The sequence below is a fragment of the Indicator indicator genome, chromosome 41, assembly GCF_027791375.1.
Source record: "Indicator indicator isolate 239-I01 chromosome 41, UM_Iind_1.1, whole genome shotgun sequence".
Taxonomy (NCBI): Eukaryota; Metazoa; Chordata; class Aves; order Piciformes; family Indicatoridae; genus Indicator; species Indicator indicator.
In genome coordinates this window covers 494,088-517,718 of record NC_072050.1, presented here as the reverse complement: position 1 = coordinate 517,718, position 23,631 = coordinate 494,088, and the positions used below count along the sequence as shown (strand labels likewise).

The 23,631-nt window shown below is 62.8% G+C and overlaps 1 protein-coding gene across 1 annotated transcript in view; it reads right to left on the bottom strand.

Moving 5' to 3' along the window:
• LRP1 (LDL receptor related protein 1) overlaps positions 1-23,631 on the bottom strand; it is a 69,857-nt gene that overhangs the window by 8,874 nt on the left and 37,352 nt on the right. Inside the window, exons 28-69 of the mRNA XM_054397081.1 lie at positions 23,320-23,564; positions 22,897-23,028; positions 22,490-22,717; positions 21,581-21,755; positions 21,215-21,309; positions 20,826-20,975; positions 20,454-20,594; positions 19,723-19,851; positions 18,963-19,094; positions 18,328-18,462; positions 17,940-18,069; positions 17,532-17,658; positions 17,126-17,277; positions 16,841-16,965; positions 15,882-16,253; positions 14,766-14,955; positions 14,151-14,355; positions 13,560-13,752; positions 12,837-12,962; positions 12,613-12,741; positions 11,742-11,861; positions 11,052-11,165; positions 10,665-10,814; positions 9,867-10,004; positions 9,375-9,491; positions 9,012-9,140; positions 8,546-8,668; positions 7,930-8,070; positions 7,516-7,703; positions 6,898-7,081; positions 6,639-6,724; positions 6,286-6,405; positions 5,724-5,911; positions 5,123-5,328; positions 4,456-4,644; positions 4,162-4,310; positions 3,317-3,410; positions 2,375-2,491; positions 2,166-2,285; positions 1,795-1,917; positions 1,299-1,424; positions 880-996 (exon numbers count right to left, since the gene is read on the bottom strand). Of these exons, the coding sequence (XP_054253056.1) occupies positions 880-996; positions 1,299-1,424; positions 1,795-1,917; positions 2,166-2,285; positions 2,375-2,491; positions 3,317-3,410; positions 4,162-4,310; positions 4,456-4,644; positions 5,123-5,328; positions 5,724-5,911; positions 6,286-6,405; positions 6,639-6,724; positions 6,898-7,081; positions 7,516-7,703; positions 7,930-8,070; positions 8,546-8,668; positions 9,012-9,140; positions 9,375-9,491; positions 9,867-10,004; positions 10,665-10,814; positions 11,052-11,165; positions 11,742-11,861; positions 12,613-12,741; positions 12,837-12,962; positions 13,560-13,752; positions 14,151-14,355; positions 14,766-14,955; positions 15,882-16,253; positions 16,841-16,965; positions 17,126-17,277; positions 17,532-17,658; positions 17,940-18,069; positions 18,328-18,462; positions 18,963-19,094; positions 19,723-19,851; positions 20,454-20,594; positions 20,826-20,975; positions 21,215-21,309; positions 21,581-21,755; positions 22,490-22,717; positions 22,897-23,028; positions 23,320-23,564 (6,350 nt within the window). The remainder of the gene's footprint in view (positions 1-879; positions 997-1,298; positions 1,425-1,794; positions 1,918-2,165; positions 2,286-2,374; positions 2,492-3,316; positions 3,411-4,161; positions 4,311-4,455; positions 4,645-5,122; positions 5,329-5,723; positions 5,912-6,285; positions 6,406-6,638; positions 6,725-6,897; positions 7,082-7,515; positions 7,704-7,929; positions 8,071-8,545; positions 8,669-9,011; positions 9,141-9,374; positions 9,492-9,866; positions 10,005-10,664; positions 10,815-11,051; positions 11,166-11,741; positions 11,862-12,612; positions 12,742-12,836; positions 12,963-13,559; positions 13,753-14,150; positions 14,356-14,765; positions 14,956-15,881; positions 16,254-16,840; positions 16,966-17,125; positions 17,278-17,531; positions 17,659-17,939; positions 18,070-18,327; positions 18,463-18,962; positions 19,095-19,722; positions 19,852-20,453; positions 20,595-20,825; positions 20,976-21,214; positions 21,310-21,580; positions 21,756-22,489; positions 22,718-22,896; positions 23,029-23,319; positions 23,565-23,631) is intronic.

Genomic DNA, 23,631 nt, shown 5'->3' with positions numbered 1-23,631 from the left:
CGCCCCAGAACGACAGTGTGGAAATGGAGAAAAACATAAGATGAGGTGAAATGGCACCAGGTGAAGCCCAGCACGTGAGAGCAACACAACAGAAACCAAACTGCACCCTGAAAACAGCTGCCAAGGGGACAGGAGCCACCCAGGGTGGGCTCTGGGGGTCTGGCTCTACCCAGGCTCCTGCAGCAGGCAGCAGATCCTGGTGCTGTCCATGGGCACCTTGGATCCTTCCCAAGGGACAGGCCCTGAGCAGCCTGGGCCAGTGGGAGGTGTCCCTGCCCATGGCAGGGGCTGGTTCTGGATGATCTTTCAGGTCCATTCCAGCCCAAACCAGCTGGCAGCAGAGCCCCAGGAACCACCTCAGGTCATGGTCCTCTGCTGCCCAGCAGGGCAGGTACTGGCACAGCTCAGCAGAGGCAGCAACTCCAGCATTTGCCCACAGCCTCTGGGAAGCAGCCAGCGTCCCACAGGCTGCTTCAGCTCCAGGGGGTTCCACAGCTCCCCCCACAGAGCTTCCTCGTGTCCCCACCACCTTCCCAGGCCAAAGCTCAGGGTGCTGCCTGCCAGGCTGCCCAGGGCTGATGGTCTGAAGCCAAGCTGCTCAGTGGGGGTGGATGAGGCACCCACGAGCCCCACAGGTCACCTCCCTTCACCTGTCCCACCTGGGGCTCTGGCTGTGGGACCAGGCTGGCCAGACCCCAGCACCAGGCACGTTATGGCCTGGGGGCAGAAGCTGCTCCAACAGCTCCCCAGCCCCAGCCTGCTCCTCATGGCACCAGGAGTGCCGGCAGGCAGGGGGCTGGGGGCCTTGACCCTCTGCACGGCAGAGCTGGCACTCCTGGCAGCAGGGCTGGCAGCAGGGAGGGCAGGTGGCACACGTACTGCAGCTCTCCTCGTCGGAGTTGTCCCCACAGTCGTTGTCGTAGTCGCACTGCCAGCGCCCTGGCACACAGCGGTTGTTCTTGCAGCGGAACTGGTAAGGCTCGCAGGTCCTCTCATCTGGGGGGGGGAGACAGGGTGAGGCGTCACCCTGGGGGCAGGGCTGGCTGCCCAGGGTGCAGCTGGGCTCAGGGTTGGACTTGGAGACCTCAGAGGTCCTCTCCAGCATTCATCATTCCGTGGCGCTCAGCACAAGGGGAGGGATGGGCAGGGTGGCTGGCAGGGAGCTTTGGGAGCAGCTAAGGCTTCCCCAGTGCTGGCACACTGAGGAGGGCTGGACTGAATGATCTGCAGAGGTCCCTTCCAACCCAACCACTCTGTGACTGGGGCCCTCTGAGCTGCTCTCCCAGGCCCCTGCTCACCGCACTCCTCCTTGGGCTCGTCGGAGCCATCGCCGCAGTCGTCCTCTCCATCGCATTTCCAGCGCGCAGGGATGCACCTGCCTGAGTCCTTGCAGCGGAACTCGTCCACCCCACAGGTCATTTGGGCTGGGGGCAACAAGGGGACAGCGTGAGGAGGACATGGATCTGCTGAAGAGGGTCTAGAGGGGGCCACAAAGATGATCAGAGGCTGGAGAACCTCCCCTGTGGGGACAGGCTGAGAGAGTTGGGGCTGTGGAGCCTGGAGAGGAGAAGGCTCCACAGAGACTTCAGAACAGCCTCCCAGTGCCTGAAAGGGCTCCAGGAGAGCTGGGGAGGGACTTGGGACAAGGGCCAGGAGTGACAGGATGAGGGGAATGGCATTGAGCTGGAAGAAGCTGGAGACAGGAGGAAATTCTTCCCCATGAGGGTGGTGACCCCCCAGCCCCGAGGATCCCCCCCAGCCCCCAGGACCCTCCCCAGCCCCAGGGGTGCTCACTGCAGTTGGCAGGTTCGTCAGAGCCATCCACGCAGTCGTTGTCCCTGTCACACACCCAGACCCGGGGGATGCAGCGCTTGGTGATGGCACACTGGAACTGGTTGGGGGCACAGGTCACCTCCGCTGCAGCAGCGAGGAGCAGAGTCAGCAGGGGGGCACTGGGGGGTCTGCCACCCCCAAAAACCACCCCAGGGATGCCCCCTCCCTGGAGGTGCTCAAGGCCAGGCTGGATGAGGCCTGGAGCAAGCTGGGCTGGTAGGAGGTGTCCCTGCCCATGGCAGGGGGGTTGTAACTGGAGGACATTAAAGGTCCCTTCCAACTCAAGGCCTGCCATGAGTCTCTGAGCCCCCAGCCCCCCAGCCCCCACTCACGGCAGTCCTTCTCATCCTCCCCGTCACCGCAGTTGTCCTGCCCATTGCAGCGGAAGATGCCAGGGATGCAGCGGTTGGTGTTGGTGCATTTGAACTGGCTGGGCAGGCAGACGTGGATGTCTGGGCAGGGAGAGGGGAAGCTGCCATGGTGCACCTCAGCTGCAGCCCTGCTGGGCTTGGAGGGTTGTAGGAGGAGGTGGAGAACCTACCACAGTTGGCTTCATCCGAGTTGTCCTGGCAGTCGTTGTCTCCGTCACAGATGAAGGCTGGGTTGGTGCAGATGCCAGTGGAGCACTGGAACTGCCCTGGCCTGCATTTGAACTCAGCTGGGGGGGCAGGAGGGAGGGGCAAACGTTTGCTCTGGAGGGCATCTTTCAGGAGAAAACCTCAGCAAGGTCCCAGCCCCAAGCCCTGGGCTCTGGCACAGCGAAGGGGCAGCTGCTCCAAGGGCAGCAGGTGGCTGTTGTCCTCCACAGAGCAATGCCCCAAGAAGGGACAGTGACTTACCCTGATGCCCTGAGCCCTGGCAATGGGGTAACCTCCCTGGCAATGGGATAACCTCCCTGGCAATGGGGTAACCCCCCGGGCAATGGGGTAACCTCCCCTGACAATGGGGTAACCCCCCCTGGCAATGGGGTAACCTCCCTGGCAATGGGGTAAACCCCCCTGGCAATGGGGTAACCTCCCCTGACAATGGGGTAACCTCCCTGGCAATGGGGTAACCTCCCCTGACAATGGGGTAACCTCCCTGGCAATGGGGTAAACCCCCCTGGCAATGGGGTAACCTCCCTGACAATGGGGTAACCTCCCTGGCAATGAGGTAACCTCCCCTGGCAATGGGGTAACCCCCCTGGCAATGGGGTAACCTCCCTGGCAATGAGGTAACCTTCCTGGCAATGGGGTAACCCCCCCTGGCAATGGGGTAGCTCCTCTCTGCCAAAGCTGAGGAAAGGGCAGCAGAGCTGTGCTGGTGCCAGGCTGTCCCAGGGCCAGTTTCTCCCAGGGCAGGGCTATCCTAGAACCAGGCTACCCCAGGGCCCAAGCAGCAGCAGGACACTGGGCACTGGCTGCATGGGCAGTGCCAGGCTGCTGCAGGCAGAGCACAGACGCTGCAGGGCTGGCAGGAGCCAGGAGCACCCCATGGCACTCACGGCAGTCCTCGGGCTCATCGGAGCGGTCGCCGCAGTCATCCTCGGTGTCGCATTTCCACCAGAAGGGGATGCATTTGTCGTTCTTGCAGACAAACTGGGGTGCAGGAGCAGCTGCTGAGGGCTGGCTTCCAGTGGGCACAGCCCCAGGCAAGGGCAGGCAGGAGCAGGCAGGGGTAGGAAGGGGCAGGCAGGGATAGGCAGAAGCAGGCAGGGGCAGGCAGGGGCAGGCAGGACCAGGCAGGGGCTGGCAGGAGCAGGCAGGGGCAGGCAGGGGCTGGCAGGGGTAGGCAGGAGCAGGCAGGAGCAGGCAGGGGCTGGCAGGGGCAGGCAGGGGCAGGCAGGAGCAGGCAGGGGTAGGCAGGGGCAGGCAGTGGCTGGCAGGAGCAGGCAGGGGCTGGCAGGAGCAGGCAGGGATAGGCAGGAGCAGGCAGGGATAGGCAGAAGCAGGCAGGGGCAGGCAGGGGCAGGCAGGACCAGGCAGGGGCTGGCAGGAGCAGGCAGGGGCAGGCAGGGGCAGGCAGGGGCTGGCAGGGGTAGGCAGGAGCAGGCAGGAGCAGGCAGGGGCTGGCAGGGGCAGGCAGGGGCAGGCAGGAGCAGGCAGGGGTAGGCAGGGGCAGGCAGTGGCTGGCAGGAGCAGGCAGGGGCTGGCAGGGGTAGGCAGGAGCAGGCAGGGGCTGGCAGGAGCAGGCAGGGGTAGGCAGGGGCAGGCAGGGGCTGGCAGGGGTAGGCAGGAGCAGGCAGGGGCTGGCAGGAGCAGGCAGGGGTAGGCAGGGTCAGGCAGGGGTAGGCAGGGGCAGGCAGTGGCTGGCAGGAGCAGGCAGGGGCTGGCAGGAGCAGGCTGTTACCTGGCTGGCTGTGCAGTTGGAGACGCAGGTCTTGCCATCACTGCCCAGGTAGAAGTTGGTGGGACAGGCACATTTGTGGCCCCCGCCTGGTGACAGCAGGCAGAGGTTGCTGCAGCCACCATTGTTGGTCTTGCAGGGATGGTTGGGAACTGGGGAGAGCAGGGAGACAACCCTGAGTCCCACTGAGGCAGGAGACCCTCATGGGCCACCGGCTGCAGGAGCTTCTCACCAGCCCCTCCTGCAGCCCTGCCCAGCCTGGTGCCCCCTCCCAGGCCGTGCCCAGCCCCCGCTGACCGTCGGGCTGGCGGTGGGGGTGGTAGATGTGGATGTCCATGGGGCGGTGCAGGGTGCTGATCAGCAGAGTCTTGTTGGCCCCTGTGGTCTTGTGGGCTCGGTTGATGGATTTGGTCTCCCAGTCTGTCCAGTAGATGTAATCCTCGAACAGGGTGAGGGCGAAGATGTGGGGGATGTCCTGGCTCAGCACTGCAGAGGGCAGAGGGCAGCTGGGTGAGGGACTGCCCTGGGCACCCATCCCACAGCTCTCCAGGGACCAAACCTCTGCTCTGGACCAGAGCAGCTACTGGAGCTGGGCACCATTCCCAGTAGCCCTGGCTCCTGCTCCTGCCTGAAGAACAGAGCTGGTGAGGGGCAGCTGAGGGACCTGGGAGTGTTTAGTGTGAAGAAGAGGCTGAGGGGAGACCTCATTGCTCTTTGCAATACCCTGAGAGGAGGCTGGAGCCAGGTGGGAGACAAGGGACAGGACAACAAGAAACAGCCTGAAGTTGCCCCAGGGGAGGTTCAGGTTGGCCATGAGGAACAATTTATGTCCTGCAAGAGTGGTCAGGGCCTGGCACAGTCTGCCCAGGGAGGTGGTGGAGTCCCCATGCCTGGAGGTGTCCAAGAACCCTGTGGCCATGGCAGGGCCCCTCACCCGTGGGACCCCCACCCGTGGGGCCCTCACCTGTGTGCCGGTTGGAGCCGTCCAGGCTGGCGAACTCGATGTAGTCCTCGCGGGCATCAGCCCAGTAGATTCTGCTGTTGATGTAGTCCAGGGTGAGGCCATTGGGCCAAGTGATCTTGGTGTCCACAATGACACTGCGGTTGGTACCATCCATCCCGATCTTGCCTATCAGGGAGTGGTCTCCCCAGTCTGTCCAGTACAGGTACCTGGGCACATGAGAGAAGAGAGAGCCTGAGTGTGGCCCAGTGGTGCCCACACACTGCTGGCTGTGGCTGAACTGAGGAGCTCAGGCACCTGGGTGCAAGGCAGCCCCAGAGCTGAGGAGGGCCCATTATGGCCCAGCCTCCCATCTCATCCCATCCCATCTCCAACCTCATCCCATCTCCCAGCCTCCCATCTTGTCCCATGTCCCATCCCATCCCATCTCCTCCCATCTCCCAGCTTCATCCCATCCCATCCCATCCCATCCCATCCCATCCCATCCCATCCCATCCCATCCCATCCCATCCCATCCCATCCCCTCCCATCTCCCAGCCTCCGAGTCCCCAGCAGGACAGCAGAGATGCTGCCAGTGCCAGCCCTGCCGGTGCCCAGCCCTCACCCGTTCTGCACATCCACCACCAGTGCCCGCGGCTCACGCAGGCCGGAGTTGACCAGCACCGTGCGGTAGGCACCGTTCAGCTTGGACACCTCGATGGTGTCCCTGCCCTTGTCACACCAGTACAGGTTGCCCCCGACCCAGTCCACTGCCAGCCCATCAGGGTTGCTGAGCCCAGTGCGGTGCAGAACCTGTTGGGAGAGAACAGAAGGTGCTGGAGCTGGACAGGGAGCAGCAGATCCTGCCCTGGTGTCCCCGAGATGACAACAGCCTCCCCCTCCCCTGCATCCCCCTGCAGGTCACCACAGAAGGGCTTGAGTCAGAGGGGACCTTAGAGATCACCTCCTCCAACCCCCCCTGCCCAGTCTCCTTCTCCTTGCCCACTGCTCAGGTCCACCATGGAGCCCACCTCTGCCCAGGATGCTGCTGCACAACATCCCCAGAGCAACCTGAGCCCAACGAGGGCCCCGCAGCAGGCCCTGTGCCCTCTTCCCTGGCAGCCTCCGAGCTGGAGGTGGGCAAGGCCCAGCTGCCCGAGCCGAGGGCACGCAGCCTCAGTGCCCACCTGGACGTTGCTGCCATTGATGTGCATACGGCGGATCATGCTGCCCTGCGTGGTGACGTCTGTCCAGTAGATCATCTGTTCCCGGTAGTCGAAGTCCAGAGCCACAGCATTGTTCAGCCCCTGGGGAGGGGAAGAGTTAGAAGGGACTCAGGAGCTAGCACAGAGCCATGGAGGCTTCCAAACTGCTCTCAGCTCTGGCTCCTGGTCACTCCCATTGGACGTCCTGCACCTCTCAGCCAGAGCTGCTGTGGCAGCAGACCCCCCACCTGAAGCCAAGAGCTTGAGCTGCTCTCCTACCCCACAGGGGACCCCAGTCCCAAACCCCAGCCCCATGGGTCCCCTGCTGCTCCCACCTGCTTGAGCAGGGTGTAGTTGGAACCATCCAGGTTGAGCTTCCTCAGGTAGTAGCGGTTGGCGAAGATGAGGAAGGGCTCTTCCTCTGCAGAGGGAAGCAGCAGAGGTGTGAGAAGCTGGGCTGGTGGGACATGGGCAGATCCCCTGCCCCACTGCACCCCGGATCTTCTCCACTAGTCAGGAGCAGCCACTTTGACCTGCAGAGCTCCAAGGCTAGCAGCACCTCATGGCTGCCAGCAGCTTTTCCCTGGCTCTCACCTGTGACAGCTTTGCAGCTGGTGGGGTTGTCAGGCCTGAGCTTGTAGCCCTCGATGCAGAGGCATTTGAAGCTGCCCAGGGTGTTGATGCACCTCTGGCTGCAGGGGTAGGTGGTGGAGCACTCATCGATGTCCACACAGGTCCTGCCATCGTCCTTCAGCCGGAACCCAGGGCGGCAGCGGCACTGCGGGCGGCGCCCAGAGGCTGTCAGTGCCCGGCAGGAGCTGCAGCCTGGGACTGACAGCAATCACCACGGGATGGGCTCAGCCTCAGCTTGGGTGTGAGGGTGCTGGAGGCCTGGAGCAGGCTGACCAGAGAGGTTGTGGAGTCTCTTTCTCTGGAGAGCTTCCAACCCCCCCTGGACATTGTGTTCCTGGGCAAGCTGGGAGAGCATCCCTCGTGGAACCCCAGAGTGGTTTGGGTTGGAAGGGACCTTCAAAGGTCATCCAGGCCAACCCCCTGCAGGCAACAGGGACATCCCCAACTAGAGCAGGCTGCTCAGAGCCCCGACTAGCCTGACTTGGGATGGTTCCAGAGGGATCTACCACTTCTGTGGTCAGGGTCTCACCACATCCCAAAGTTCCTCCTTAGATCTGGTCTCAGCCTGCAGGTCCCTACCTTGTAGCCTATCTTGAGGTCTTCACACTCTTGGGAGCAGCCACTCAGCTTCTTGTTGAGGCACTCATTGATGAAGCAGTTGAGCTCATCAGAGCCATCCCCACAGTCGTTGTTGTTGTCGCAGAGCAGCGCCTCCGGGATGCACCTCCCAGACTTGCAGAGGAAGAAGGAATCGTTGCACTTGTTCTCTGGAGAGGAGAGGAAGAGGAGGGAGAGGAGAGGGAGAGGGAGAGAAGAAGGGGAAAAGGGAAGGGGGAAAGGAAAAGGGAAAGGAAAAAGGAGAGGAAAAAGGCAAGGAAAAAGGCAAGGAAAAAGGAAAGAGGAAAAAAAAGGGAAAAGGAAAGACGTGGTGTTGGTGGTGGTGAGTGTGGGGCAGGTGGGCAGCCCTGCTCCCCAGCCTGGCCCCGGGGGTACCTGGGCTGCTGCAGTGAGGGTTCTTGGGCTTCTCGTCGGAGTGGTCGTGGCAGTCGAAGTCTCCGTCGCACTCCCACTGCCGGTTGCTGAGGCAGCGACCATTGGCACAGCGAAACTCGTGGGGGCCACAGGTTGGGTACTCTGCAGGGGGGGCTGGCTCAGGGGGGCTGGCTCAGAGGGCAGGGACCACCCTCCAGAGCCAACTGGGGGAGCATCAGGGCACCACGTGGCTGTGGCACAGGTGCCCGGATGTGGCTGCAGTGGCAGCAGGGTGGCAGATGTGGTTTGGCTGTCTCCAGAATGATTCTGTGGATGCCCTGTGGGGGGGGCTGGGCAGCTCTCCTGTGGCTCTCCAGCACTGACCCCTCCTGATCCTTCCCTGGTTCCCCCTTACCCTTCCCTCACATCAGATCCCTTCTGGACCATACACCACAGGACCAACTGCCAGGGCTGTAGGAGACCTTTGAGCCCAAGTCCAACCACTCGCCTGGAGCTCGCCTGGGGCTCACAATCCCACACCCATGGAGACCCTTCCGGGATCCCATCTCCCACACCAGGGAGCCCAAGGGCAAAGCCAGAGACCTTTGCTGCCCTCCCTGGCCCCAGGGCCTCTCACCACACTCGGGGGACTCGTCGGAGCTGTCCCCGCAGTCGTCGTCATGGTCGCAGACGAAGTGCTTGGGGATGCACTGCCGGTTGCGGCACAGGAACTCGCGCTCATCGCAGGTGTTGTTGTACACTGCAGGCAGGCAGCTCCCTCAGCCCTGGCACCCCCAGCCTGCACCCTGGCACGCTGAGGGAGCAGGGGGTCCAACCCCTTTGCCCCCACCCTGCACCCAGGTCTGTGAACAGCCCTCATGCAATGTGGTGCCTTCAGCCCCTGCTGCTTGGGCTGATTGCAGAATGGGGCTGCTGGGAAGAAGCCTTAAAGGTCATCGAGCTCCAAGCCCCTGGACCATGGGCAGGGACACCTCCCCCCATCCCAGCTTGCTCAAGGCCCCATCCAGCCTGGCCTCAAACACCTCCAGGATTGGAGCTCTGTCCCCCCCCATCCTCCTGTGCCCCAGCCTTTGGAGACTCACAGCAGCCAGCAGCCAGGGTCTCGTCGGCTCCATCAGCACAGTCCTTGTCCCCATCGCACAGCCAGCGCTCGGGCACACAGACGTGGCTGCCCGGGCAGTGGAAGGACCCCGCGCTGCAGGTGGTCAGCTCTGGGCAGGGCAGAGGCAGGACAAAGGCCACTTAGCCACCCCCCCTGCTGCAAAGCCCAGGAGAGAAGTGAGGACCAGGACAGCAAGGGTGGGGAGAAAGATGGGCAGAGGGCAGGAGGACAGAGATGGGGTAGGAGGACACAGAGGTGGGGGAGCAGGAGGGGCAGGCAGCAGGGGCAGGGCATGGCAGGGCATGGCAGAGCATGGCAGGGCGTGGCAGGGTAGGGCACTCACGGCAACGGCTGTCCTCGTCCGAGCCGTCCCCGCAGTCGTCAGCACCGTCGCACACCCACAGCTTGTTGATGCAGCGATGGTTGTTGCACTCGAACTGTACCGGGTAGCAGAACTTGTCTGGGGGAGCAGGAGGGGACAGGTCAGGGCTTGAGTGGTGCCAGGATGCCAGGGGAAGGACATGGCAGCAGAGCACAGGGGCTGGGGCTCAGGATCCCAGAATCCCAGCACGGTAGGGCTGGAAGGGACCTCTGGAACCCACCCAGCTCTAGCAGGGCACCCACAGCAGCTTGCCCAGGGGCACAATGGCCAGGGGGGGTTGGAAGCTCTCCAGAGAAGGAGACTCTACAGCCTCCCTGGGCAGCCTGCTCCAGGGCTCAGCACCCTCACAGCAGACAAAGGGAAAATTGCAGGTCCTCCCCACCCACAGCTGGCACCCCGGGTCCCTCCCTCTGCCCCCCCCCAGCTGGCACCCCAGGTCCCTCACTCTCCCACCCTGCCGCTCACTGCAGTGGGTCTCATCTTCGCCGTTCTCACAGTCGTGCTCCTTGTCACAGGTCCAGGTCATGGGGATGCATCTCCCACTGGGGCAGGCAAAGTAGTTGGCAGGGCATTTGGGCTTCCTTCCCCCTGCTTTGGGAAGGGAACAGCAGTAAGGAGGGTGGCACAGACAGGTCCTGTGCCCTCCGCGTTGGAGCTGTGGAGGCAAAAGACAACAGCTCCTGTGTGCAGCACCCAGATGGCCCCCAACAGGGACCCCCAGGACCCGAGCAGGGGTGAAATGCTCTGCTGCCCCACAGCCCCTCACCTTTCCCAGGGAGGTGAATTACAGAATGCTGGGGGTGGAAGGGATCCCCAGAGACCAACCAGTCCAACCCCCTGCCACCGCAGTGGCACCCAGGGCAGGGACACAGGAACACAGCCAGGGGGAGTTCGAAGCTCTCCACAGAAGGAGACTCCACAACCTCTCTGGGCAGCCTGCTCAAGGCCTCCAGCACCCTCACACCAGAGAAGTTTCTCCTCATGTTGAGGTGAAAATTCCTGGGTTCCAGCTTGTGCCCCTTGTTCCTTGTCCTATCACTGGACACCACCAACCAGAGCCTGGCACCTTCATCCTGTCCCCCACCCCTCAGATATTCACAGACACTGATCAGGTTCCCTCTCAGCCTTCTCCTCTCCAGACCAAACAGCCCCAGGGCTTTCAGCCTTTCTCCACAGGAGAGCACATGGCTCCTGGGCAGATGGTGGTGCTGAGCTGATGGCTGGACTCGATGCTAGGGCTGTGCCCCTCACCAGGGCAGTTGCGCTCATCTGAGAAGTCCCCACAGTCGTTGGCACCGTCGCAGACCCAGCTGGGTGCATAGCAGAGCGAGGTGGACTCACAGGGCTGGAAGCTCAACCTCTTTACCCCCAGCTGGAAATAGCTGCTGCAGTCAGTGGCAGCTGCAAGGAGGCAAAGCAGGAGCCCAGGGTGAGAGGTGCTGCTGACCCATGGCACAGCACCCATGGCCTGGCACAGCCCTCACCCTGCTGCCAACCACCCTGCCCACCCCTTGGCAGCACTCAGTGGACTCTTGTCCCACCAGTGTCCCGAGCTGCTAGGACCAGTTAAACACTGGTGAGGTGCTGCGGGTATCGAGGTGCCAGGCAGGCACCGGGCAGTGCTGCTGGCACACTCACTGCAGTTCATCTCATCGGAGGCATCCTGGCAGTCGATGACCTGGTTGCAGCGGCTCGAGTTCCCGATGCAGCTCCCGTCCCGGCAGCGGAACTCGCTGGGGGCACAGCTGGTCTCTGCAAGAGCCCCAGCAGGGGTCAGGCTGGGCTGGGGGCTCCCAGGTGTACCCCACAGCCCCACTTGTGTTGTGCCCAGCACCACCTGGTTCCTTCCCCAGGAAGAGCTGCCTCCTCCCCAGCTCACACTTTCTTTCCTAGGAAGCTCTTGCATGGTCACTGCTAGACCTGGATGGGCTTCAGGGAAGCTCCTGGATGGTCCCTAGCAGACCTGGATGGGCTCAGGGAAGCTCCTGAGCTTCCCCATCGGCCCTGAAGCAAGCTGATGAGCTCCTGCAGCCCTTGGGGGATTCTGTATCATGGTGGCACTGCCCCTTGCCATCATCTTGTGCCCCTGCTGGGTGTCAAAACACTGCTCTCAGGAGGCTCTGGGTGCTGGGTGGCCACACCTAGGACCTCTTCCTCCCAGTTGCTGCAGAGCTTCCTAGCTGGGTGGCACAAGGTTTAGACCTTGGCTCTCCAGGAAGCCCTGGCTCTGCTCTGCTGCTGTCAAGCTGAAGGTGACTCCTTCCCATAGCTGCTGTCCCCGTCCCTGGCAGGGCTGGCTGGTGGCCAGCAGTGGCTTCAGGGACTTACTGTTGCAGGGCACTTCGTCCGAGTTGTCCCCGCAGTCGTCGGCGCCGTTGCACCAGAGGCGGCTGGGGACGCAGCGTCCATTCATGCAGTGCAGGAAACCGCGGCGGCAGCGGCGGCTGCCTGCGCCGGGAGGGGGAGCAGCAGGAACAGGAGCAGGGGGAGGACAGGTGGAAGAAGAGGAGGAGGACAGGAGAAGGAGGAAGAGGAGGAGGAGGACAGGTGTAAGAAGAGGAGGACAGGAGAAAGAGGAGGACAGAAGAAGGAGGAAGAGGAGGAGGACAGCAGAAAGAGGAAGAGGACAGGCGGAGGAAGAGGACAACAGGAAAAAGAGGAAGAGAAAGACAGGAGAAAGAAGGCGGCAGGAGGAAGAGGACAAAAAGGAGAAGGAGAAGGTGAACACAAGGGTTGCAAACTCCAGATGTCAGCTCTCTGGGGACCCTTCTGAGGGGAAGGACCTCCCCGGGCAGGCTGCCCCATGTTGTGGTGCCCACAACGTGAGGTCAAGCTGGGCATTCACCCAGCACAGCTCTGTCCCAGGGCTGGTGTCAGTGGGAGAGCTGCAGCTGGGGCAGCTCAAGATCTCCATTAAAGCTAGGGCAGATCTGGAGCTCTTAAAACCCAACTGAGAGGGCACAGAACCATGGAACAGGTTGGGTTGGAGAGACCCTGCCAGGGGCAGGGACACCTCCCACCAGCCCAGGCTGCTCAGGGCCTCATCCAGCTGGCCTTGAACACCTCCAGTGAGGGGGCATCCATGAACTGCCTGGGCAAGGGAGGGACAGGAGGAGACACCCAGGAGTCCTGGCCGTGGCCAGAAGGGAGCAGGGTGTTGGGGGGTGTTTGAGCAAAGCAGCAGCAGGAGGAACCTTACTGCAGTAGGTTTGCTTCTCGTCAGATTTGTCCTTGCAGTGCACGACGCCGTCGCAGGTCAGGCTGAAGTCGATGCAGTCACCATTGCCACACTCAAACTCATCATGAAGCCTGCAGCTGGAATTCAGGGCTGGGGAGGGCACCAGGAATGTCAGCTTGGCCAGGCTGAGACGAACCTCCCCTCCCCACCCCCAGCAGCTCCCACTTCCAGCTCCCCATCTGCACCTTTGCAGGTGAAGTCCTCCTGCAGGACTCTCTCCCCACGGCAGGAGCAGTTGACATGGCCCTTGGGTGTCAGCAGGCAGAGGTCCTGACAGCCACCATTGTTCACCCTGCATGGGGACAGCTCACCTGGGAGGGACAGAGAGCAGTCACCACAGGGACACTGTCACAGAACCACAGAATACCTCTAGTTGGGAGGGACCTCAGAGCTCATCTGTTCCAACCTCCTGCCATGGGCAGGGACACCTCTCAACTAGACTCAGCTGCCCAAGGCCTCATCCAGCCTGGCTGTGGAGAGGAACTGTTTGGGCTCCTGCCCAGGCTGGGGCTCCAAGGAATGCAGGGCTGGGGGCACCTGGCTGCCCCAGGTCTTGTTAGGAAGAGCACAGATGTGGCAAATTGTCTCCTTCAGCCCGCCCAGGGTCTGGAGACAGCCAGACCTTGGTGTGAGGGTCCCAGGGGAGGTTCAGGTTGGCCATGAGGAACAATTTGTGTCCTGCCAGAGTGGTCAGGGGCTGGCACAGGCTGCCCAGGGAGGTGGTGGAATCCCCATCCCTGGAGGTGTTCAAGAACACTGTGGCCATGGTTTGGTGCCCACAGTGGGGTTGGGTTGCTGGTTGGACCTCAGAGAGCTTCTCCAGCCTTAATGATTCTCTGGTTGGCAGGGCTGGGGCAGGGCTGGGGCAGGGGGGCAGGGCAAGTGGTGGGGCACAGGGAGCTCCTCACAGCTGTCGGTGTCGTTGGCCACGGCGATGATGCCCATGGGCTGCTGGGGGATGTCGACACGCAGCAGCTTCATGTCGGTGCCCACGTACTTGTTGGCACGCTGCACGGCACGGCGCACCCAGTCCGTCCAGAAGATGTAATCCCCATAGACTGCCAGGCCAAAGGGATGCACAGGCTCCGACTTCAGGATCACCTGAGGGGCCCAGACCTCCATCATGCAGCAGCCTGGCTCTGGGACACCCAGCAGCACCCCAGCTGCAGCCTCAGCAGGGACCTCCTCAATGATGGTCATGGCTTGGGGGCAGGAGGACAGGGCCAGGCTTGTGCCAGTGGTGCCCAGGGACAGGACAAGGGGCAATGGGCACAAACTAGAAAGTCAGAAGTTCCATCAGACATGAGGAGGAACTTCTGGAATTGAAGAGTGCTGGAGGCCTGGAGCAGGCTGCCCAGGGAGGTGGTGGAGTCTCCATCCCTGGACTCATTCCAGACCCACCTGGACTCCATCCTGGGCACCTTTTCTGGGGGGCCCTGCTGTGCCCCCTGGCTGCCCAGCCCTGCTGTGCCTGCTGGCTGCCCAGCCCTGGCACTCACGTGGCGCTGGGAGCCGTCGTACTCGCAGCGCTCGATCTTGTCCAGGGTGGCATCGGAGAAGTAAATCTTCTCAGCCTTGTGGTCGATGGCCAGGCCGTTGGGGGTGCGGATGTCCTGGTCAATGATGATGAGGACGTTGGCACCAGACAGGGTGGCACGCATGATGCTTGGGTGCTGCTCATTCCAGTTGGTCCAGAACATCAAGCTGGAAAGGGAAGAGACATTTGATGGCTTGGCAGCCCCCAGGGGTTATGCCAGGCCCTCCCTTTGCTGCCATGGAGCCCCAGGGACTTGGGGACAGATGGGACCTTGGCCTCACAAAGGGCTGAATGAGCCAGCTGGCAAATGTGGCACCTTGTGGTACCCTGGGTGAGACACTCCTGGTGGGAGGGAGCTTCTGTGCTGATGGCTACAGTGGTGTTGGGTTGATGGTTGGACTTGGTGACCTCAGAGGTCCTTCTCAACTGAAACCATCCCATGGTGCTACGAAGGGCTGGGACAGAGCTCTCCCTCCTTGGGGGCCAAGAGTCTCTGCTAGACACCTGTGCAGGGGGTCTGGGCCTTGGCACCAGCTGGGACCATCCGTGGGTGGTTGGACCCCTGGTGACCACTCACTTCTGGCACTCATCCAGCACGAAGGCCCTGGGGTGGTCGTCCCCAGACATGGTGATCACAGTCTCCCTCTCGAAGGCCCCCAGGCGGCTCTGATCCACGGTGTGCCTGGTGATGGTGGAGGTGGTGTAGCTGGTCCAGTAGAGCGTGTCCCAGCCCCGGTGGTATGCCAGCCCCTCCACAGAGCCCACGTCTGCAGGAGAGCACAGCCAAGGTCACATCCAGCCCCATCCTCCTGCCAGCCTGCCTGGCCCAGGAGGTGGTGGAGTCACCATCCCTGGAGGTGTTCAGAAACCATGAAGTGGCCCTTGGGGATGTGGTTTAGTGGAAGAGGGGAGGGGAGGGGAGGGGAGGGGTTTAGTGGAAGAGGGGAGGGGAGGGGAGGGGAGGGGAGGGGAGGGGAGGGGAAGGGAAGGGAAGGGAAGGGAAGGGAAGGGAAGGGAAGGGAAGGGAAGGGAAGGGAAGGGAAGGGAAGGGAAGGGAAGGGAAGGGAAGGGAAGGGAAGGGAAGGGAAGGGAAGGGAAGGGAAGGGAAGGGAAGGGAAGGGAAGGGAAGGGAAGGGAAGGGAAGGGAAGGGAAGGGAAGGGAAGGGAAGGGAAGGGAAGGGAAGGGAAGGGAAGGGAAGGGAAGGAAGGGAAGGGAAGGGAAGGGAAGGGAAGGGAAGGGAAGGGAAGGGAAGGGAAGGGAAGGGAAGGGAAGGGAAGGGAAGGGAAGGGAAGGGAAGGGAAGGGAAGGGAAGGGAAGGGAAGGGAAGGGAAGGGAAGGGAAGGGAAGGAAGGGAAGGGAAGGGAGGGAAGGGAGGGGAAGGGAGGGAAGGGAAGGAGGGAAGGGAAGGGAAGGGAAGGGAAGGGAAGGAAGGGAAGGGAAGGGAAGGGAAGGGAAGGGAAGGGAAGGGAGGGGAAGGGAGGGGAAGGGAAGGGAAGGGAAGGGAAGGGAAGGGAAGGGAAGGGAAGGGAAGGGAAGGGAAGGGAAGGGAAGGGAAGGGAAGGGAAGGGCAGGGAAGGGAAGGGAAGGGAAGGGAAGGGAAGGGAAGGGAAGGGAAGGGAAGGGAAGGGAAGGGAAGGGAAGGGAAGGGAAGGGAAGGGAAGGGAAGGGAAGGGAAGGGGCTGCAGGGCTCACTCTCCACGATGGTCCTGCGGCCGCTGCCGTCGTCGTTGATCTGCTGGATGTTGCCGAAGTGGATGTCGCTGTAGAAGATTCGGTTGCTGCCCTTGGAGCCGTAGCGGTAGTCGAAGGCCAGAGCGATGACGTTCTTCATGTGCTCGGCGTCCTCGAAGGGCTTGATGGGGGCGTTGAGGTTGTTCTCGTCCGACAGGTGGATGCTCTTCAGGATGGTTCTCTCCGAGTACAGTAGGTAGCCGTCGTAGTCCCTGCAGCCCAGCCCGTCCTCGGCCAGCATGCCGTGGGCACAGGCACAGCTCCGCCGCCCGCCCCCGCGGTACAGGCACAGCTGCTGGCAACCTCCATTGCTCTGGGCACAGATGTTGGTGCCTAGGGAGGGACGTGGCAGGGGTCAGAGGGGCTGGGCGAGCTCTGGGTGGTCCTGCCCAGCCACCTCTCCCAGAGGAAGGGGCTGAGGAAAGCAGCTCAGCAGCTGCTTGAGGACACCGTGGGCCTGCTTGACCCCAGCCCTGGCCTGGCCTTGGTGGCCCTTTGGTGCTCAGCTGCTCTGCAGTAGCCCTCCTTAGACCACATCTGGAATACTGGGCCCAGCTCTGGGCTCCTCAGTTCAAGAGGGACAGGGAACTAGTGGAGAGAGTCCAGGGGAGGCTATGAGGATGATGAAGAGCCAGGCTCTGCTCAGTGACGCCCAGCAACAGGATGAAGGACATGAACTCAATCACAGGAGGCTCCACCTCAACAGGAGGAGAAACTTCTCTGGTGTGAGGCTGCTTGGAGGCCTGGAGCAGGCTGCCAAGAGAGGTTGTGGAGCCTCCTTCTGTGGAGAGCTTCCGACCCCACCTGGCTGTGTTCCTGCCCTGGGTGACCTTTCTCTGGCAGGGGCTTTGGCCTGGCTGATCTCTGGAGCTGCCTGCCAAGCCCTGTGGCTCTGTGAGGGAGCAGCACCCTGGGCTCACCCTTCTGCCGTGCCCGGTTGAAGACTTTGATGTCCTTGAGCTGCACACCAATGCCTGTCCGCAGCGACACCGACTCAGTGGCATTGTCCTTGTTGCCTCTCTTGATGGAGCCATTTGCATGAGTCCTAGGAATGGACCAGGGGTGGTGAGAGACCAGCACAGGGCCCTGGCAGCAGCAGGGGTGGTGGGACCCAGCTCCACCCCTGCCCCGCAGCTCTTGCCAGCCTCTGCGCTGCCAGTGCTTGTGGCAGCCCTGGAAGCAGCAGCAGTGCCCTGGGTGCCCACCTGTCGCTCCAGTAGATGTAGTCCTCGAAGACAGAGACGGAGAACATGTCCATGTTGTTGCTGCTTAGCACCACCTCCCGGCCCTCGCCGCTCTCCAGGTCGATGCGCTCGATCTTGTCCGTCCGGGCGTCACACCAGTACAGCTTCCCATCCTGGGGGGCACAGTACCCAGTCAGCCCCGGGGCACAGCAGGGGATGGCACTGAGACACTCCCCCCACCTCCCACTCGGTCTGGCAGGAGGTCTGAGGTTTGTCTGCTTGTCCAGATGAGTGCCCTGCATGCCCCTCCCTGTGCTGGAGGGGAGACTCCCGGGCCCCGGGGCAGGGCAGCTGTGTCCCCAGACACCCCTCCAGCAGGGACCCAGGGGGGCACAGGCTCCTGGGCAGCCCGAGCTGGTGTCTGTACCTCGTAGTCGACCGAGATGCCATTGGGCCAACTGATGCTGACGTTCACCAGCACCACGCGCTCAGAGCCGTCCAGCCGCGACCGCTCGATGCGAGGGTACTGCCCCCACTCCGTCCAGAACAGATACCTGCAGGACAGCACCATGCAGCCCACCTGCAGCAGCAGCCTGCAGCCTGCATGCCACTGGGAGCACCCAGGGGGCTCAGCCCATCAGTGGAAGGGTTAACCCCAGCTGCTCTGGACCCTAACCCTGTCCCTTGGTGTGAGCCACACGAGTCCCCCACCAGCAGTCCTTCCCCCCATGTGCAAAGGGCACAGCTCTGCCAGGAGGGTGCCAGGGGTCTCCAGCACGTGCCCACCCCAGCTGATGTCCCCCCCCAACCCCAGGTGGCTCTGTGCCGGCCTCACCCCTTCTCAGGGTGCACCGTGATGGCTCGTGGCTTGTCCAGGCCCTGAGAGATGACCACGTAGCGGAAGGAGCCGTTCAGCCTGGCCACCTCGATCACGTCGAAGCCTTGGTCGGTCCAGTAGATGTTCCCTGCACACAGGGGTGCTCAGCACCAGCCCCAGCTGCCCACTCTGCTGCCCACCCTGCTGCTGGCTGCCCACCTTCCTGCCCACCCTGCCTGCCCTACTGCCCACCCTGCTGCTGGCTGCCCACCTTCCTGCCCACCCTGCCTGCCCTGCTGCCCACCCTGCTGCTGGCTGCCCACCTTCCTGCCCACCCTGCCTGCCCTGCTGCCCACCCTGTTGCTGGCTGCCAACCCCGCTGCCAGCTGCCTGGCACTGCCCTCACCAGCGATCCAGTCCACGGCGATGCCCTCCACGCGCCCGATGCCGTTGGTCACCACATCCTCGCGCCAGGTCTGGTCCCGCTTGGCACGGCTGATGGTGCTCAGCCCCATGTCCACCCAATAGATTGTGTCGTTCTCTGAGAAGCAGGAGAGTGGCTGTCAGCAACCTCCTCTGGGTGAGGCAGACCTGGGCTTAGACCTGGAACCCTCCCAGGCCCAAAGCTGCTCAGAGATGTTCCAGGGTCTGGTGGTGCCTCCCTTCATGATCCCAGCACCTGAAGGGTCTCCAGGAGAGCTGGGGAGGGACTTTGGACAAGGGCTGGGAGTGCAAGGATGAGGGACAATGGCTTTGAGCTGGGAGAGAGGAGATTGAGACTGGATAGGAGGAAGAAATTCTTGAGTGAGGCTGGGGAGACCAGGCTGCCCAGGCTGCCCAGGGAGGTTGTGGCTGCCTCCTCCCTGGGGGTGTCCAAGGCCAGGCTGGGTGAGGCCTTGAGCAGCCTGGGCTGGTGGGAGGTGACCCTGCCCATGGCAGGGGGCTGGACTGGATGATCTTCAAGACCCCTTCCAACCCAGCCCATTCCATGGTTCTGTGGTGCCCCCTCCCAAGCTCTCCAGCTCCCAGGCCCTTTGTCACCTGCGTGGAAGTCGATCCCCACGGCCAGGGAGGTCCCCGACACCGGCACGAGAGCATCGGACTTGTCGTTGGGATCCAGGGGGATGCCACGGATGCCCTCATGGACAGAGTACAGCAGGAAAGAGCCAACACCTGGGACAGGCAGATGTGTCCCACAGTGTCCCAACACATGGAAAACCACAACAGCAGCTCCATGGAGAAGCACATGGATGGGATGGGGTGGGGTGGGATGGGGTAAGATAGGACAGGATGGGATGGGATGGGCTCCTGAAAGCCCTGCTTGAGTCTCCTTGGAGGGCTGCAAGCCCCCAGGCAGCCCCTTCAAGGGGTCCTGCCCCCCACCAGGGCACAGGGAGGCACAAAAGAGGTCCTCTCCAGTGCCATCTCCACCCCCGAGCCCTGGCAAAGGCTCTAAGCTGCATCTGGGTCAGGACAAGCGTTTGATATTCAGCCCCTGCCCTGACCCAGATGGTGCCACAGCTCTGCCAGCCCCCTCCAAAACCACCCAGAACATTCTGCACACAAACAGCCTTTGAGAGGCCCTGGCAGTGCCCAGGGAGCTGGGGGAGGGGAGGCTCTTCTCTCCTCAGGGAGATGGCAAACTGGGCAAGGACTGGAGATGTGCAGAGCCAACAACGTTCCTGGTGGTGGTGGCAGCAAGTCAGCGACCCAAACCCACTGCCCACAGCAAGGGGCATGGCCAGGGGGTCCTCTCTGCTCTGAGGGGGCTGTGGGGGTGGGGGGCCAGGGTGCTGCCCACCTTCACAGGACTGCTGCCCACTCTTGAGGCTGTAGCCTGCAGTGCACATGCAGGAGCGAGAGGTCTCGGACGTGGGCAGGCAGAGCTGGGAGCAGTCACCGTTGTTGAGGCTGCAGGGGTTGGTGCCAGCTGCCAGGGAGACAAAGAAAGTGAGGGACAGCCAGGGGACAGGGGACATCCCTCCCAGGGCTGTGGACAACTGGAGAGAGGCTGGGGGACAGCACTGCTCAGGGAAGCCACAGGGCACAGGAGAGCTCTGTGCCAGCTGGCAAGGAGAGGCTGAGGAGCTGGGGGCTGGAGCCAGGTGGGGGTTTGGCTCTTCTGCCAAGGAACAAGGGACAGGAGAAGAGGAAATGGCCTCAAGCTGCCCTAGGGGAGGTTCAGGTGGGACATCAGAAGAAACTTCTTCACTGGACGGGTTTCCAGAGCCTGGCACAGGCTGCCCAGGGAGGTGGCTGAACCCCTGGAGGGGTCTCAAGGAGGCAGAGCTATTGTGCTGGGGGCCATGAGACAGCCCCAGCCTTGGCAGAGGTAGGGAAGGGTTGGGCTGGGAGGTCTCCAACCCAAACAGTTCTGTGAGTCCTTGTTCCTACAACCTGGCCTGAGGCTGAGGGCCAGGCTTGGGCCAAGAGGAAGGGACAGGGTCAGAGACCACCTGGGCAGCACAGGCCAGACCCTGGTGAGGGCTGGGTGGTGCCTGTGCTGCAGAGCCCCCGGCAGCCCCTGCTGACCTTGCTGCACGCTCTCGTCGTACACCTTCATGTGCATCACCAGTGTGGTGCTGTTGCGCAGCACCTGCACCTCTGTGCCATCCCTCTTGCTGCAGGTGCCCATCCTCTCCGAGGCCTGGTCTGCCCACCACAGCTTGGCACCTGAGGGCAGAAGGCAGCATGCAGCAGCTTCCCCCAACCCCTTCCACCCCCAGCTGCCAGCAGTGCTGGCTCCACACAGGTTCCCATCCAATGGCCTGGAAACGAGGGTGGAACTCAGCTTTGGGTGGGCAGCATCCCCTCCTCCCTGGCTGCTGGAGGTGGCAGTGAGCTGTCTGTGCTTGGGCAGAGCCAGGGCAAGGTGAGTGCCCCTGCCACCCTGCCAGCTCTCACCCATGATGGCCAGGGCGGTGGCCTTGGCCAGATGACTCTTCATGGACTCGATCACCTCCAGGTTACTGCCATCCAGGTCACATCTGTTGATGGTGCCATTGCCAGAGCTGATCCAGTAGAGTTTGCTCTCTGGGTAGTCAATGGCCAGGCCTGGAAAGGGAGGGACTATCGGTGCCCAGCTGGCACCAAGGGGCTGGCACCATCCAGGAGGTGAAATGGGAGCAGCAGTGAGGATGGGGTGAAGGAGGGAATGGGCACAAGAGGCCAGGGTGACCCAGTACAAAGCAGCTGCCAGCCCTCAGGGAGCCAGCAAGGATACTTGGGACACTCTGGGCCAGGAAGGGCACCAGGAGGTAGGGTGGCACCAGGGGACATGGAGGGGATCATACCAACAGGCCCCTTCTGGTTGGTGAAGAGCAGGGTGCGGTTGCTGCCGTCCATGTTGGCCATGCTGATGTTGTCCCCATCTGTCCAGAACAGTTTCCTGCAGCAGTGGAGGGGCACTGAGCATGGTGGTGGCTCCCACAGCCACAAGCAGCTTGGTGATCTCCCCCCAGCTTTGCCAGCCCCCACCCCCAGACCTGGCTGCTTCCCACCAGACCCCCAGCCTGAGCTGGCCTCAGCTCCTCACACACCTCCTGCCTGAGGGCAGCAACCTGTCCCCTGCTCACCACACAGGGGCCCTGCACCTGCTCCTCTTCCAACACTGCTGGCCCAAGCCCAAGCCCCCTGGCCCCGTGTTCCCCCAGACCTACCCCCGCAGGGGGTGCACCACCAGGCAGTGAGGTTTGTCCAGCCCCTGGATCACAGCATTCTTGAAGGAGCCATCCAGCCGTGCCACGTTGATCTGCTTCTTGTTGGCATCGTAGCTGGTCCAGAAGAGGTTCCTGGAGACCCAATCCACAGCAAGACCATGGGCGTTGGGCAGGTCTGGAAGGGAGCAGGGCAAGCAGACCTTTAGAACAGAGCTGGGGTAACGCTGAGATGAAAGGGGCTGAAGCCTGCCTCTGGAACAGGCTGACCAGGGACGTTGTGGCTCTCCCCTGCCCGGAGGTGCTCAGGGCCAGGCTGGATGAGGCCCTGAGCAGCCTGGGCTGGTGGGAGGTGTCCCTGCCCATTGCACTGCCTGACCTTGAAGGTCCCTTCCCACCCAACCCCTTCCATGACCCTCATGGAGCTGAAGCCTAAGGAGGGCTCAGGGGGTCTGCCCTGCTGCAGGAGGCCAGGGGAGAAGCCATGCAGGGTGGCACTGCTGCAGGAGGCCAGGGGAGCAGCCATGCAGGGTGGCACTGCTGCAGGAGGCCAGGGGAGAAGCCATGCAGGGTGGCACTGCTGCGGGAGGCCAGGGGAGCAGCCATGCAGGGTGGCACTGCTGCAGGAGGCCAGGGGAGAAGCCATGCAGGGTGGCACTGCTGCGGAAGGCCAGGGGAGAAGCCATGCAGGGTGGCACTGCTGTGGGAGGCCAGGGGAGCAGCCATGCAGGGTGGCACTGCTGCAGGAGGCCAGGGGAGAAGCCATGCAGGGTGGCACTGCTGCAGGAGGGTTGGGGAGCAGCCATGCAGCGCAGCACTGCTGCAGGAGGCTTGGGGAGCAGCCACACAGTGCAGCACTGCTGCAGGAGGCTTGAGGAGCAGCCATGCAGCGCAGCACTGCTGCAGCCCCACCTGCAGACACCACGGTCTCCACGCCGGTGCCGTTGATGAAGGCTCTCTTGATGGTCTGTGTGCGGACGTCAGACCAGTAGATTCGCTGCTCCAGGGCGTCGTAGTCCACCACGGTGACATTGTCGATGTCAGGCACGGTGAAGGAGATGATGTAGTTGTAGTAGGGGTGGTCGATGTCCACACCGCGGATCTCCATCTGCCGCGCGTACAGCAGGAACCTCTTGAACTCTGCGGGCAGCAGACAGCAGCAGCGCTGGCACCGCGGTCTCTGCTGGCACCGCGGGCTCCGCTGGCACCATGGCCTCTGCTGGCACTGCGGCCTCTGCTGGCACTGCGGCCTCTGGGGCTGCTGCTCTCCCTCCACCTCCCCTCCCCTCCCTGCCCCGGGGGGCCTGGGCAGCCCCTACCATAGCAGGTCTTGTTGTCCTTGTCCAGCTTCATGAGGTGGGGGCAGGCACAGGACAGGGTCCGGTTGTAGTTGATGAGGCAGAGGTGGGAGCAGGGCCCCTTGCCCCCATTGGCCTCACAAGGGTTAGGAGCTGCAAAGAGAAGGAGACTCAGCCATGGCCCTGTCCCAGGGGACACTTACCCAGGAGAAGACCCCTGAGAGCTCCCCGACCCTGCCTGCTCCACCCAGGAGCTCTTCCCCATCCACTCTTCACCCCAGGACCCTTCTCTGCTGGGTGGCTGGCACCAGAGCCAGGGGTGAGAAGGGACACAGGGCTGGCAGCAGCTCCCAGGTGGGCATGGGGCACGTACTGGGTGGTGGCATCACCTCCCCACCGCCGTCCTCCCACCCTACCCCACCGGCTGCAGCTCCCCAGGCTCACCCAGGGGCTGCCTGGAGGGGTGGTAGACCTGCAGGTCGAAGGGTTGGGTGTTGGTCCTCTGCACCACGGTCACGTTGTGCCCTGTCCACTTGTTGGCCTTGGCCAGGGTGTTGGTGCGCCAGTCGGTCCAGTAGACCTCACCCCCGTAGAGGGTGACAGCAAAGGGGTGGGACAGGTACTCGTGGCCCCTAAGCACCTCGATGTGCCCTGTGCCATCATACAGGGCGGAGTAGATGGCATCTGACCTGTGCCCGGCAGACAGGAGGGTGTGAGAGGAGGGCAGCACCTGGCCAGCAGCCACCAGGGCTTCAA